General features: G+C 40.3%; 1 protein-coding gene across 2 annotated transcripts in view; it reads left to right on the forward strand.

Moving 5' to 3' along the window:
* Positions 1-7973: 7973 nt before the first annotated feature.
* The window catches only part of trim44 (tripartite motif containing 44), a 42758-nt gene continuing 37671 nt past the window's right edge, over positions 7974-13060 (forward strand). The window contains exons 1-3 of one of the 2 annotated variants that reach the window (XM_028408617.1): positions 7974-8251; positions 9011-9644; positions 10835-10912. In XM_028408617.1, the coding sequence (XP_028264418.1) occupies positions 9045-9644; positions 10835-10912 (678 nt within the window). In that variant the 5' untranslated portion in view covers positions 7974-8251; positions 9011-9044. The remainder of the gene's footprint in view (positions 8252-9010; positions 9645-10834; positions 10913-13060) is intronic. The other variant, XM_028408618.1, reaches the window with a different exon arrangement.

The following is a 13060-nucleotide window of genomic DNA, read 5'->3' on the forward strand; positions in this document are numbered from 1 at the left end:
GAATATAATTTGGGAATACCATTCGTAATTTCACTCCCACACTGCCCATATACATAGATGCAAAATTCAATTAAAAACAACCCTCTTGTTGTACCATTGTACTTGCAGCATACATTCACTCATACACCAGATTTTTTTTATTTCCCAGAAGCACACCACTTAATCTCATAATCTGCTTTTGCTGTGACTAGTGTTGTATTCCCTCAAAGACAGGGGACAAACAGACCGCACAAGCATGCGCGCATACACAATTGCAGTGTCAGCCAAACTAATAAGCAGCTTAACTGCCTTTATATTTCCTTTTTTAAAATGATTCATCCATCTGTTCTATAGCTTTCTTCTTTATCCTCCTTCTCAGCTGTCTCTATACTCTGTGACAGGTAGACATTTGTTTGCTGAGTCAGCTCTACGTCAGCCCTCTTTCAGCCCAGTAATTGTTTTAAGAGTTGCTTGGACAGTAGCAGTAGAGGAGACGCACAGCAAGAAAATGAGTCAAAGGGGAGGAACTGCCCTTGGGAAGATGAGGGACTGTCCAACTGTCAGTCAGAGAACAGCGGCAGGTCATCTTTTCATCCTTTTGTTTGCTTGAAGGCAGTGTTCTCGCCTGTGAAGACGAAATTCAATCTTCATCCTTTCACTCACTGTTTTTCTCTCCCCCCCGTTTACATCACCCCACCCTTTTGCAAAAACTATTCTCTCCTTCAAACCTGCTCTTTCCTTTTTCTCACTCTTCATCTTTCCCGTATCTCTTTCTTCTTCTTTCTCACAATCCGTCAGTCACATCATCAGCAACACAAAAGGCTCACCTTCATTCTGATGGCCTCAGGCATAGTTGTTTGAGTGAACATTCGCCTTTAAATCTGCAATTACCTCAGTGATTGAGCCAAATGCAGCCTTGCTCCTGCAGCCTTCCCCACCCGCCCATTTTCCCCACAGCCAGGGAAAGGGAATAAGGTTTATGTTGCCACCTTTTGACTGGCAGGTGGAATGTTACGGCACTTCGCGATCAATGCTAGACTCTGATTAGAGGGCACAAATGAAATGACTTTGAAGGACAGCTTCAACATGAAAACATAATGAGAGGACTGAGATGTGAAAGGCTTTGCTTTAAAGACAGGCTGTCAGGTTTGTATGGGAAATGTGTTTCTTAGTTCTTTTCCAAACAAGACGTGTGGAAACCCTTAAATTATCATCAGCGTGATTCATCACCTTGATTTGTTTAGCAGCCAATTAGTGTCTTTTTTTAAACTTGTTTAAACAAGCCAGTTTCTAACTATGCAAAGGTGTCTCTGTTCTTTCCTTATATGCACAGCCTCATCTCACTAACCACCTCAGAGCTGTCTCTCTTTCAGCATTTTGGAAGCTTAGTCCCTGAAAATCAAGCATGAGTCCTAGAGGACGCTATCTGGGAATCTGGAAGGTTTGAAGGCTTTTGGCACAAGTACTCATCCTGAGAACCTTCCAGGGCCACTTCGGTGCCAGGACGCCATACGTCAGGGGGCACAGAGAAGCATTGTGACCCTGCACCCACATTTAGGGGCCTGCTGAGCAGAACTACAAGGGAAAACACTGAATGTCATTGTTATAAAGGGCCAGTGATCTGCTCCGAGTCCTCAGCTATGATGTCATGGCAGACAGCAGTCCAGCTGTGTCCAAGCATGCATGACTGCTAAAAGGGGTAATTAATCTTAGCATTGTACAATATGATGGCTGAATTTAAATATCCCCGCACGCAAGCTAAATTTGATGTTAATTCCATTTTGCAGCCATGTTTTTATTTACATAACGCCTTCCAGAGTTTCAAGTTTTTAGATGCTAGTGAACTAAAAATACAAATGGTGTTCTTTCAACCTTGCAGAGTATGACTCAGTGGCAAGAATATACTCGTTTGGGATTGATGAAGCACAGATGTAGCAAGAAAGTGAGCTTGTTGTGAGTAAAGCTGGAATAACTTTATACAAAGCACCCATTGTATTTGTCTCGGTTTTTTTTTCCATCTTGGTTTAAGAGAAGAGATGGAGTGCATCAGTGTGTATCCCAAACATTTCATAAGGGTAGGGCTGCCTCATTAAACAGTGACAAAACAAGTCCTGACCCATATAAAACCAGTTATAACAACAAAACTATAGCAATTTATTCAAGCTCACTGCACAGTACAAGCAGTGGTAGATAAGTTTGTGGCTTTTTAGTAGAAGAAGTGAATTTTAAATAACACATTTTAGTCCTCACTTATATTTACATACTTAGTCCAGCAGTCACGAACACCGTGAGGCTTTAGAAACAGGGCTGCATTAGCCAAGAAGCCTTCATAATATCAAAGCTGCCTCTTCTTCATGTACCTCCTTGAATGACAGTGGTAGCAGATGACTGCACAAAGGCTGATGTTTTCCATTTACTCAGACACTGCTGACTTGCAATTTTCCTAAATACCCCAAAAGTTATTGACTTCAAACTTTCAGCACAATCACTCAAACTGAAAAGAGCTATATAAGTCATCGTACTGTAGGCCACAAACTTATCAATCCACCCCATAGAAAAGGTGGCCTGTGTCTTATTAAGTTTACAGGACACACAGCACCTGCGCTTTGCACTATTTTTGTAGGGGCTGGTGTTTAAGGCCAAATCATACATCATTGTGCACAGAAAATAACCAACAGAATTTTCCTACAGAATGACAAATCACTTTGTATAGCGACATCACCTGACCTGTGGATGCTTTTTTGTACTATTTAACCTGCTTCCACCTGAGACCTATGACACATAATTTTCTTATTACACATTCTATTTAGGCATAGATCCAACAATACTTTGGAGCATTGTTGGATGCTTTTTCAGGCAACAGGCTTTCCAAATGAACGAACAGGCCAATCTGTCATCAGATACATTTCCACAGTACATCTGATGATAGAAAAAAAATAACGATCCAAAAAAACTACACCTGATGAAGAACAGCATGTGTGAAGGGATGTTCACAGCTGACTGAAGAAGCAAGTCTGAGCTGCTAGCTGCCACTGAAACATCAAATAAACATTAAAAAAAATCTCATTCCTCATACAGCCCTTTGAGGTCATACAGCTATAGTGTTATGATGGCTAGAAGCAGTTTTGTCAAATATTTTAAGTGAGCTAGAAGAAATTGATCATGATATACCATTTTTACAACATGACACGTAAACCTATTAAATGTCTAATTAAATAAGATAAGATGTGTAGCTTCGTCTTTTTTACAGCTTCTAACACTTGCTTCAAGTTATGTTCAAAACAAATAAAAAATAACCTAATCCATCTATTCTGCCTGAATGTTTCTCCATTGTGTAACCAGTAAATGCAGGGCCACTGATGTATAATACATTATAAACTGCTTCAGGAATACAAGCCTAAGCTTAATTGCTTCCACACACTGAACTGCACAATGAGAATTAAGAGTCTATATATATTAGCTGAGGTGGATGTTTGATTCTGAACGTTAGAGCGTCAGCCGCTGAGCAAAAGTGGACCAATAGGAAACTACTACTGGTTGCACATCATCACTGCTGTAAGACTAATGGTGTAAGACACTAATGTGTGTGGAAGAGGCTGATAGGAGAAGTGCTTGGTACAAACAGGCGTAGGTTAGGGGATGCACGCCAGGGAAATTATGGTGCTTCAGTAGTCCCTCCACTGTGTGTTTGGTGATATAAATAACAAGGAAAAAACTGAAGAAAAATGAAGTACCGACTACTTAAATGTCTGCTTAATAATGTGCTTTGAGTTTTTAATAAGGCTGCATATATAAGAGAGTCATGCATTCTCTATTACATAAGCACAAAAATCACTTGAAATGCACTTATGATTCAAATTAAAGTCACACTTTAATAATTCACATAATCCCATGACTTACATTCTTTCAGTCAGCTTTCATTCAGTATTTTACGAGAGAGAAATCTGTAACCCACAGCACCACTTACAGACTGACAGAACAGAAAAGAAGATCCATCATCTGTGCCAAGAGAACATAAAACCTTCCCCTTTGATCCTCAGGACAATTACTATATTAACACCTTAGAAGCAGATCCACCACTCTGTAACTACCTGGTGTGAAATCCCCTTAACTTAGAATAAAAAAATTTATTCATCCCAAAGTTGCAAAATTCAGCAATATTGCTGAGAAACAACATATGCTAGTGAGCACATTCTTCAATTTTTAAAGTGTACTCAGATGCTGCTGGGTAACATGTTATAGCATTCTTTCAGCCTTTCTTATAGCTTACTAGACATTATTAAGGATGAGAGAGAGAGAGAGAGTAAGAGTAGAAGAAAAAGAAGAAGAAGTCAAGGCAGGGACAAGAAATGTAGACCCTTTGGCAGGACAATAATGAGCTTGTGCTTTGCATGATACATGAGATAATGCATTCTGGACATATTTATGATGGCAAGTCCTTTCAGAGCCTGTGAACAAAGGCTGCAATGTGACGGCTTAAAACGGATGAGCATACTTAGCTGGGGGAAAGCAGTAATGGAAAGTAGAAATGGACGCATCTACATATATACAGATCAGGAACAATGGGTTTTTACATTGATGTAATGTTATTAATACACATATGATAACACTACACTACAATCTAATCCTTGTTAAATCAGTTCCTATTCACATTCAAAACGTGTTGGTAACAATACATGTGATCTTGTAAAAGCTTTATACAAGACACCTCTGTATGAAATTATATTTGCCAATATTTGTGCCTCCAATCTGATCATAAATTTGAACAAAGAGCTTCAATAAGAACTGATCAGCCTTCATAAATGTAGGATTTATGGTGTATTTAACTGATGGTTTGGTTTAGTTTCAGCTAATGCAGTCTTCATTCTGGCAAGATGTTTCTTAACTGGCATTAGGGAATGTGGCAATTAGAATACTGCATCTAATAAAAATGATCATTTTCAGGTAATCTGCGTATGAACTTGGAATCGTTGTAAAAGTGCCTGCAAGATATTGATTGGGATTTCAGCAGAGCAGCACAGATGGCAAAATCCCTGATGTAAAAAATGAAGAGCTCAATCAAACATCTGTGAAATAAAAATCTGCAGTCACTTTATTTATGGCTTTTATCTTTCATTCCTTGTCATTTTGTCTTATTAAAATGTAGATCATGTTTACTTACTAGCAGCCAAATGTCATCTAAAGACTGATGTTGCTCTGCTGTTTCTGGTTGTCATTGTAACCTTAGGTTTCGGTCGTTTGTATATAAGTCACACATTTTCCAAGCAATAATAAGGCTGGTGGCTGGTGAATAGAGAGAAAAAAAAGATAAGGTACTTTTCTTTTGCAGGTTGAAGCATATTCACAAATTGAATGTGTTTTAAGGATGCATTTGTATTCATGGGAGAATATAGAAAAATGTTGATTGTCCAGTCTCTAAGATGACAAGGCTTTTAGAAAATGCTGCTCTTTACCTCTGTCCCCTATGTGCTCTCCTGTTACTTCACCTGTATGTCACCACTCACTGCCTCTGATCAGTCCTGACAGCTGTCGTTCCCTTGATTTGCCCTACACACACACACACACACACACACACACACACAGAGAGAGAGAAAGAGAGAGAGAACAAACATTACTGAGCAAGTGTAGCACTGGAGAATGCTCCTAAACATTACTAATTCAGCTGGATAGCTGTGCACAAGTAAACTCATGGCATTTTTCACCTGCGTCCATGTTCAAGACCATGTTTAAAGGTGCTTCATTTGTTTATTTATCTGCCTCACCAGTCAAGGTTTTGGAATCTACAGACAACCTCACGAAACAGCATTGATTCTGTTTTATGTTTCCCAGCAATGAGCAGTGGATAAGTCATTCAGAGAGTGATCCAAAGGGCAAATGAGGAGCTAGGAGACAGAATAAAATATCAACTGATAGTCTAAAAGAGGGAAAAAGAGAGAGGAAGGGAGGGAGAGATGGTTACTCTTGAAGAATTCCCCCCCTGACAGACCACCGCTGATGCACTGAAGGACATTTCATCTTTAGACCAACGACTGACCTCATGCCAATAAAACAATGTTAAAACTGAGGCATTAGGTAAGTGTTTTCTGTCTGCCCTGCCAGCCTGCCAAAGCCCCCTCCCCTTCACTCTTGGCTGGCATTTCTGAGAGCTTGATCTTCTTTGTGTTGCCAACAGCATCCATGCACAGGCTTTTTCTGAGCTGCAGAAACACAATTTAGGTAAACAAATTTAGCTTCTATTGAGTGTCACATCTTGTTTCACTACAGATTCCCAGCAGATAAAGAACAGATCACCTATCAGTAGCCACATATTGTAGTTTTATTGAGTGCTTATTCTAATGAATTGCAAGTCAATGAGCCTGTTAATTGTTTTTGCTTTCATGCAGAATGCAAGATGATGCTGTCTTTAACTGTGCAGCAAAGTTTAATGCAGTGAGTGAGTAAAAAAAACAACATTCCAGATGTTTTTAACATGCATTATGGTGATATAAAACAATAAAGACACATGAGGCAAAACCATGGGGGCTCTCGATTACAAATCAGATACTGCTCTGCTCAGAATCATACATCTGTTACATCCTCTGGAAACACTGTTTGCTTAAGCCACTCAGCAGGGCTTAAGTGAGTCTTATTCAGAGACAAATTTGCTTTTTGCCAGTTAAACATGTTTTCATTGAGTCATCCTTCCTGTTTATAGTCTTATAATAAATCTTTCTAGTGGCAATCTTTCTGTAAGAGCAATCCTCTTTAAAAGAGCTCAAAAACTTTGGCAAAAGCAGCAGCAGCATCCATATCGAGTGCATGCTGGAGGCTTTCTTGGAACGTGGTTCATGGTTATTTATGGCATGCCATTCATATCAGACTAACAGTCAACAATTATTTGGCAAATACCACTTATGTGAAGCCTAGCTCAATAGCCTTTTTAGATCTCTCTACAGAGAACAGCTTGTTTTTTCCTCATCTCTCCGTATCTCTCTCCAGACCTCTAATCCAGCTCCATTGTTTCTCAGTGCTGCTTTATGGAGGGTAAGGACATGCACAGAAGGGGAAGCAGACATCATAATTAGAAACTCCCCATTAACACTAGTGTCAGAATACACAATCTGTTTACTCTTCCAGCTCAACCTTTTTCTGTATAATATGGACGTGTAGCTGTCATTCATATTGATGTAATCATGTATGCATGGGCAATAACGTACTCCTGCTTCACGGATGCACATGCACACTGTGAAAACACAATGCACTCTGTAATGGGAGCACATCCTGCTTCTGCTGATTTGCCTAATCCTCCAAAGAAGCGATCCCCACACTACAAACATTGCAGTTTTTTTAAAAATGGTTGTATTGATGATTACCAATAAAACGAAAAGTCCAGAAGTATTAGCAGAACCATAAATAGCCCCTTTCACACAGAGACTGCACTGCAATGCCACAATAGGTAAACCCCATCTAGATGCCATCCTTGCTTGCTCACAAACAACAACCAAAGGCAGTGTAATGTCACATCAGTACACACTTTCAAAGGGCATGTGTACCGGCTCACCCCTTGATTCAGATATAGAAAATGCCCTGTCATTCTGCCTGTATATTGTTCACGCAGTAATGCATGATAATAGCAGCACACCCCCACTCTGGGGTTTGACAACAACAACAAAAACGCTTGTTGTTGTTGTTGTTGTTGTTGTCAAATATAATATGTCTAATTACAGACGATCATAGTTTTTTTTCACTTTTTTATCTATATGTTTATGTGTCATTCAAGGCTATTATTAGGTTTGAATTATTTAATTTATAAAGTTCACTCTTCTTAAATGTGATGAGGAAATATAAACTTTGTGAAAGAAAGAAAGAAAAATAACGAACAGCGTTAGTATCGTATACAGTAAATATCTAGATGGATAACAAAATGATTTTAACTGTGAGTATCTGCTTCTGTGCGCAGTTTCACTTTGTTTGCTCAGCTTGTCAAACGAGTTTTCTCTCCCCAGCCTCTGCGTGTCTCTGCCGTTCTCAAACGCACAGGAGACTACAAGCAGGAAGTAGAAAAAAAAGTAGACAGCAGCTGATGAAAATAAGGAAGTAAAAACGCTGTCGGGTAGGAGCTGGATGCCTTCTACTGCTACTGTGAAGTGAACGTTTATCTGTCGAAAGCACAGTAATAGGATTCAAGGTTCAGCGGCCGTGCTACGGAAGTTAGCCGTCAAGCTAATTCTTCCACATTACCTCTAAACAAGTCCTAGACCGAAAAAAACAAGGGGGACGAGGACGCAGACGAGTAAGTACACACTGCAGACAGCAGCAAAGTGAGCCGAAGGATGAGGGAGAAAATGCCGGTGTGTTGGTGCGAGGAAGCGCTGTGTGAATGTGTGTGTCAGGGACAGAAACAGCAGAGAGGGGCGGTGGGAGATGGGGGGAGTTCACTGCATTACAGCGCTTTTTCTGTCGGTTGTTTGTGTCAGCAGTGGGGAAGAGTACACACAGAGGAATGCTTCGAGGAGAAAGAGAAAGTGAGAGAGTGTGTGTGTGTTAGTGTTCTGTGCATGCAGCTGCTACCTCTGTTTTTAGGTTCACTCCTGCAGAGTGGACAGAAAGGAGTGTGAGTGTACACACAGAGAGAAAAATGATCATTTTTATGAAAAGAACAGGGCCTGATGACATATGCATGGAGATTAGAGAGTGAGAGGAAGACAGCGACTGGTCATGCTGAGGGTACAGGAGTACACACTCAGCACTTTTGTTTGTGAGTCAGTAAACAAAGTGAGTGTGTTTGTACACAAAGGCAGTTCAGTGACTGCAGATGGGGTCTTCCTGTTTATTGCCCTTGCAGAGAAATGCCTTTTTTAGCAGCTTGTGTTATGGTGTGGCTCTGACTGTTGTTTCCTGTGGACTTTGGCTCTTCAATGTCATCTGCTGGGAATATTATATCAGATGGGATTAGTCCTGAGAATCTTGGACTATCCCTTGTGCAAATATGAGATGTGTTCTCAGAAAGGTCATATATTTATAACCCATCCTCCTCTGTGTCTCCAATAAGACTTCTCTGATCCCTGGAATCTTTATCAGTCACCATGGACCACAAAGAGGGGAGACCTGAGGAAGGAGCCATGGGGCTAAAACAGGAAGAGTTGCCACAAATGGATGGGTCATGTGATGCATGTGAACCTGATGAGCCCCAGCCAGCAACACAAGCATGTCACACCTGCAGCTTCGCCTTCTGCCCTCTCCATGCTGATCAACACGCCAGCAGCACACATCACACGCTAATGCCTTATACTTATGAGGCAACACAGGCTAATGGTCTTGGCAGAGACAGAGACTCCAGAGTTGGAGGCAATGCCGAGGATGAGGCTGCAGCTGGGACAGCACCATCTGAAGAGGGCATGGCTAACGGCAATGACTGTGGTGATGGTGAGGAGGAGAATTTTCCACCTCTGGTAGCTGCTTTTGGTGAAGGAGCTGAAGCGGAGCCAGAAGCCATGGCTGCTGGAGAGGCCGTGAAGAAGAGAGACACTGTGACAGTGGAGAGACTGCGGTGCAAAGAGCATGGGCAGGAAGGCTCTCTTTACTGTAAATATGATGAGAAGATAATCTGTGTGGTGTGTGCTGTGCAGGGTGAACACAGGGGACATGAAATCATCACTCTGCATGAGGCGTACATTTGGCAAAAGGTGAGGTGCACACTCAGAACATGACAGGCTTTTATATAGTGGGGTTTACTGTCTCTTTTATGTTACCTAATCACTGGTGTGCTCCACAACATCTGCAGCTTTGCAGTGTAATGTATTCAGTGTCACCTATACCGTTTGCATTGCTAATTCAGTATTAAGTAGTATGCCAATAGCTGTAGGCTCTGTAGTCCTTAAGTCAACTCCAAAGGGCTCTGTAAGTGCTCTATGTAATATTTTAAACATAACAATATCCCATCATCGTCCACATGACTTCATTAATAAATTAATTTAATTATACAGGCACATAAATAATTTCAGTGGAAAATGGGAAATGGAAATGAAACATAAATATACCAATGTCCATTTGGCTTGGAGCCAATTATGGCTTCACCCCTGCATTTCTCCCATGTGGCATTTTTCCTCAAGCATACTTAACAGGTCCAATGAGCCAGTGGTTGTTGAGTGCCTGCAGTCCAGTAATAGGGGTTAATGTTATTTTCAGAATAGCTCTATCAACATAGTGTTAGTCATGATTACAGTACCATTTTGAGTCTGATGTTCAGCACACAAAACATTCAGTCTCTGCATTCAGAGGGGAATGATATGATCGGTTGTCTTTGTAAACATTTGAATAAACCGAAACAGAGAATTTCAGCCTCCTTTTGAAAATCACTGCATTTACAGAGCATGAGTGTTGTCCTCCACATCTGGAAAAAAAAACTAAACAAAAGCAGAGCAGCACACCTCACTGGCCTACTCTTACACCACAGCTACATATGGATTGATGAGAGACAAAGGGGGTCACATTTACAGCCCGAGGCCACATTATTTACTCTAAACGTACCCTGGCTTCTATCCTGCTTCCTGTATCAGTGTATTCATGTGTGAATAACCCTTTATCCACAGGAGCAGTGATCTGATTTTGCATCACATGAGGGGATGTGGTGTCAGACTTTATGCTGCATGTAAAATTGCAGCTTGTAAGTGTATATTAAAATGTATCTTGATAGGTTAGCAAGTGATATTTGATTTATTGTAGAATTTGCAATGGTATTGTTTAGTACACTGTATGCTCTATATTAAGTATTATTTGAGTTGCAGAGGGAAAAAAATCTTTGTGTACCTGCTCTGTTTCATGTCATGGCATGCTCTGTTGTGTTGACTTGCTTGTTTGTCTGCTCTACCTCCAGAGCAGGCAGGGTTATGACCTACTGGGCTGTACACAGCAGATGGCTGAGAAGATCAAGACTAAGTGGACCAACCCTGAGGTGAGTGAAAACTCCTGTGTGTGGAACACTAAGTCAAATATAAACAAAAACTTTTTCTCCGAAAATATCTCCCAGGATGCACGCTGAGTTGTTCTCATTTAGTAATGAGTTCTTACCAACTCTTATCAAATGAGATGGGAATTGGTCTCTAACAATTGGCATCCTTTTAAGGAATGACAGCGTACCATGCGCAAATGACTTTCATTTTCATTATGTGATTGTGCCACACGTTGTGATTGAATTTTCTTTCAATCATATCTCTCAGTAGAGTTACCAGATGTCAAATTCACTTTGCAATTTAGACAAAGATGTGTAGCACACATTGTAGTAGTATAGACAGTTTGCAAGAAGCATATGAATTAAAGATAAAAAAAGCACGATTTTAGACAAACATTTTTCAAGTAAAATGTTGCATAGGTTAATAAACAGTAGGTAAGCATCACATAATCTGTCCCACAATTGCTTGAAGGTCTGTCACTATGGATTCTTGGGCTGAATCCAGGAAAATGTCAAATATCAGTCATATCCATAGACATAATCAGGCCATGCAGCCTGAGTTGCTCTGACAAATTGACACTGCCATTGAAGGGTCCATTTTTATATTTAAATGCAAATGTGGTTTTCATTTGCCCCATTTACCGTGTTTTTAAACTTTTATATGTCTTTATAGCTTAGTGTTCATATGTTTTCAAGCTATTTTTAAGGGTTTTAAAGATTTGTATTTTCTAAAGCTGTTTTCAAACTGTAACACAGCAAAAAAAAAGTTAACCATTACTTATTTCTAATTCTGAGGGTATAGCTGTAAGCAGTGCAGCTAGACACTACAGTGGTGGAGACACAGCCGTCTTGAACGAGATAAAGACGGATTAGAAAGAGATTATGTCATAAAGGCATTCAGCAGCTAACGTGATAGCCTATTATTCCACTCCATACATTTTTTCCGCTGTCTCATTTCCAGATCATGGATGTCGTTCATTAGGCTAGGTTTCTGCAGATATGTTTCTCCTTGAAGCATGGCATCATCGTGTGAATACTGAGTCAGGATCTTTTTTAGATGTCAGTTCCACGTCTGTGAAATTTAGAGCAGGTATATTTTAAGGGACTATTATTTTGGTAAAGTCATGTATACAATAAAAAGGAACATGTATTCTGTAGATCAAAAATATTATATTCAATAAACAGAAATTGCCATAGTGATGAATCCATTCACAACATTCAGAAAGTGGGTGTGTATATATGAATGCTGTATTCCAGACTCTACAGGAGTAAGGTCAATACTGATAGGAGTTTTACAGAACCAATCCAATCCAATCCATCTTTATTTATAGAGCACCTTTTAAAAGACAACAGGGTCAGCCAAAGTGCTGTACACAGCCTACCAAGCATAGAATAATTGACTAATAAAATAGAATAAAATGAAATAAAATAAATATAAGTTGATAAAACATAGGAATATACAACCATACAATAAAAGCACCAGTCAGGGGTAAGAACAATAAAACAAGTAAAAGTCAACAACTCAAACAGAGTTAAAAGCCAGAGTAAAAAGATATGTTTTAAGTGATGACTTAAAAACCATAAAAGAATCCGTCTGTCTAAGGTGCAAAGGCAGTTTGTTCCACAGTTTCGGACCTGCGACAGAGAAGGAACGGTCCCCCCTGCGTTTTCTCTGTGTTTTTGGGACGACCAGGAGAGACTGGTCAGCTGACCTTAGAGAGCGAGCAGGGCAGTGGGGCTGGAGCATGTCTGACATGTACTGAGGGGCGAGACCATGAAGGGATTTAAAAACAAATAAGAGAATTTTAAAATCAATGCGAAAAGGAATCGGGAGCCAGTGCAATGACTTTAAAATCGGAGTAATGTGCTCACGTTTCTTAGCCCCAGTTAAAAGCCGTGCAGCAGCATTCTGTACAAGCTGCAGTCGTGCAAGTGAAGCCTGGCTGAGCCCATAATAAAGTGCGTTGCAGTAATCTAACCGATTCGTAATAAAAGCATGAATTAAAATCTCAAAGTGATGCCGAGAAAGGAACGGTTTGGCTTTGGCCAGTTGCCTCAATTGAAAAAAGCTCGCTTTGACAGCTGCACTGACCTGAGCATCAAGTTTCAGGTTGGAATCCAATTTTACACCCAGATTTGTCACTGTGGACT

This window comes from Parambassis ranga, chromosome 6 (assembly GCF_900634625.1).
Source record: "Parambassis ranga chromosome 6, fParRan2.1, whole genome shotgun sequence".
Taxonomy (NCBI): Eukaryota; Metazoa; Chordata; class Actinopteri; family Ambassidae; genus Parambassis; species Parambassis ranga.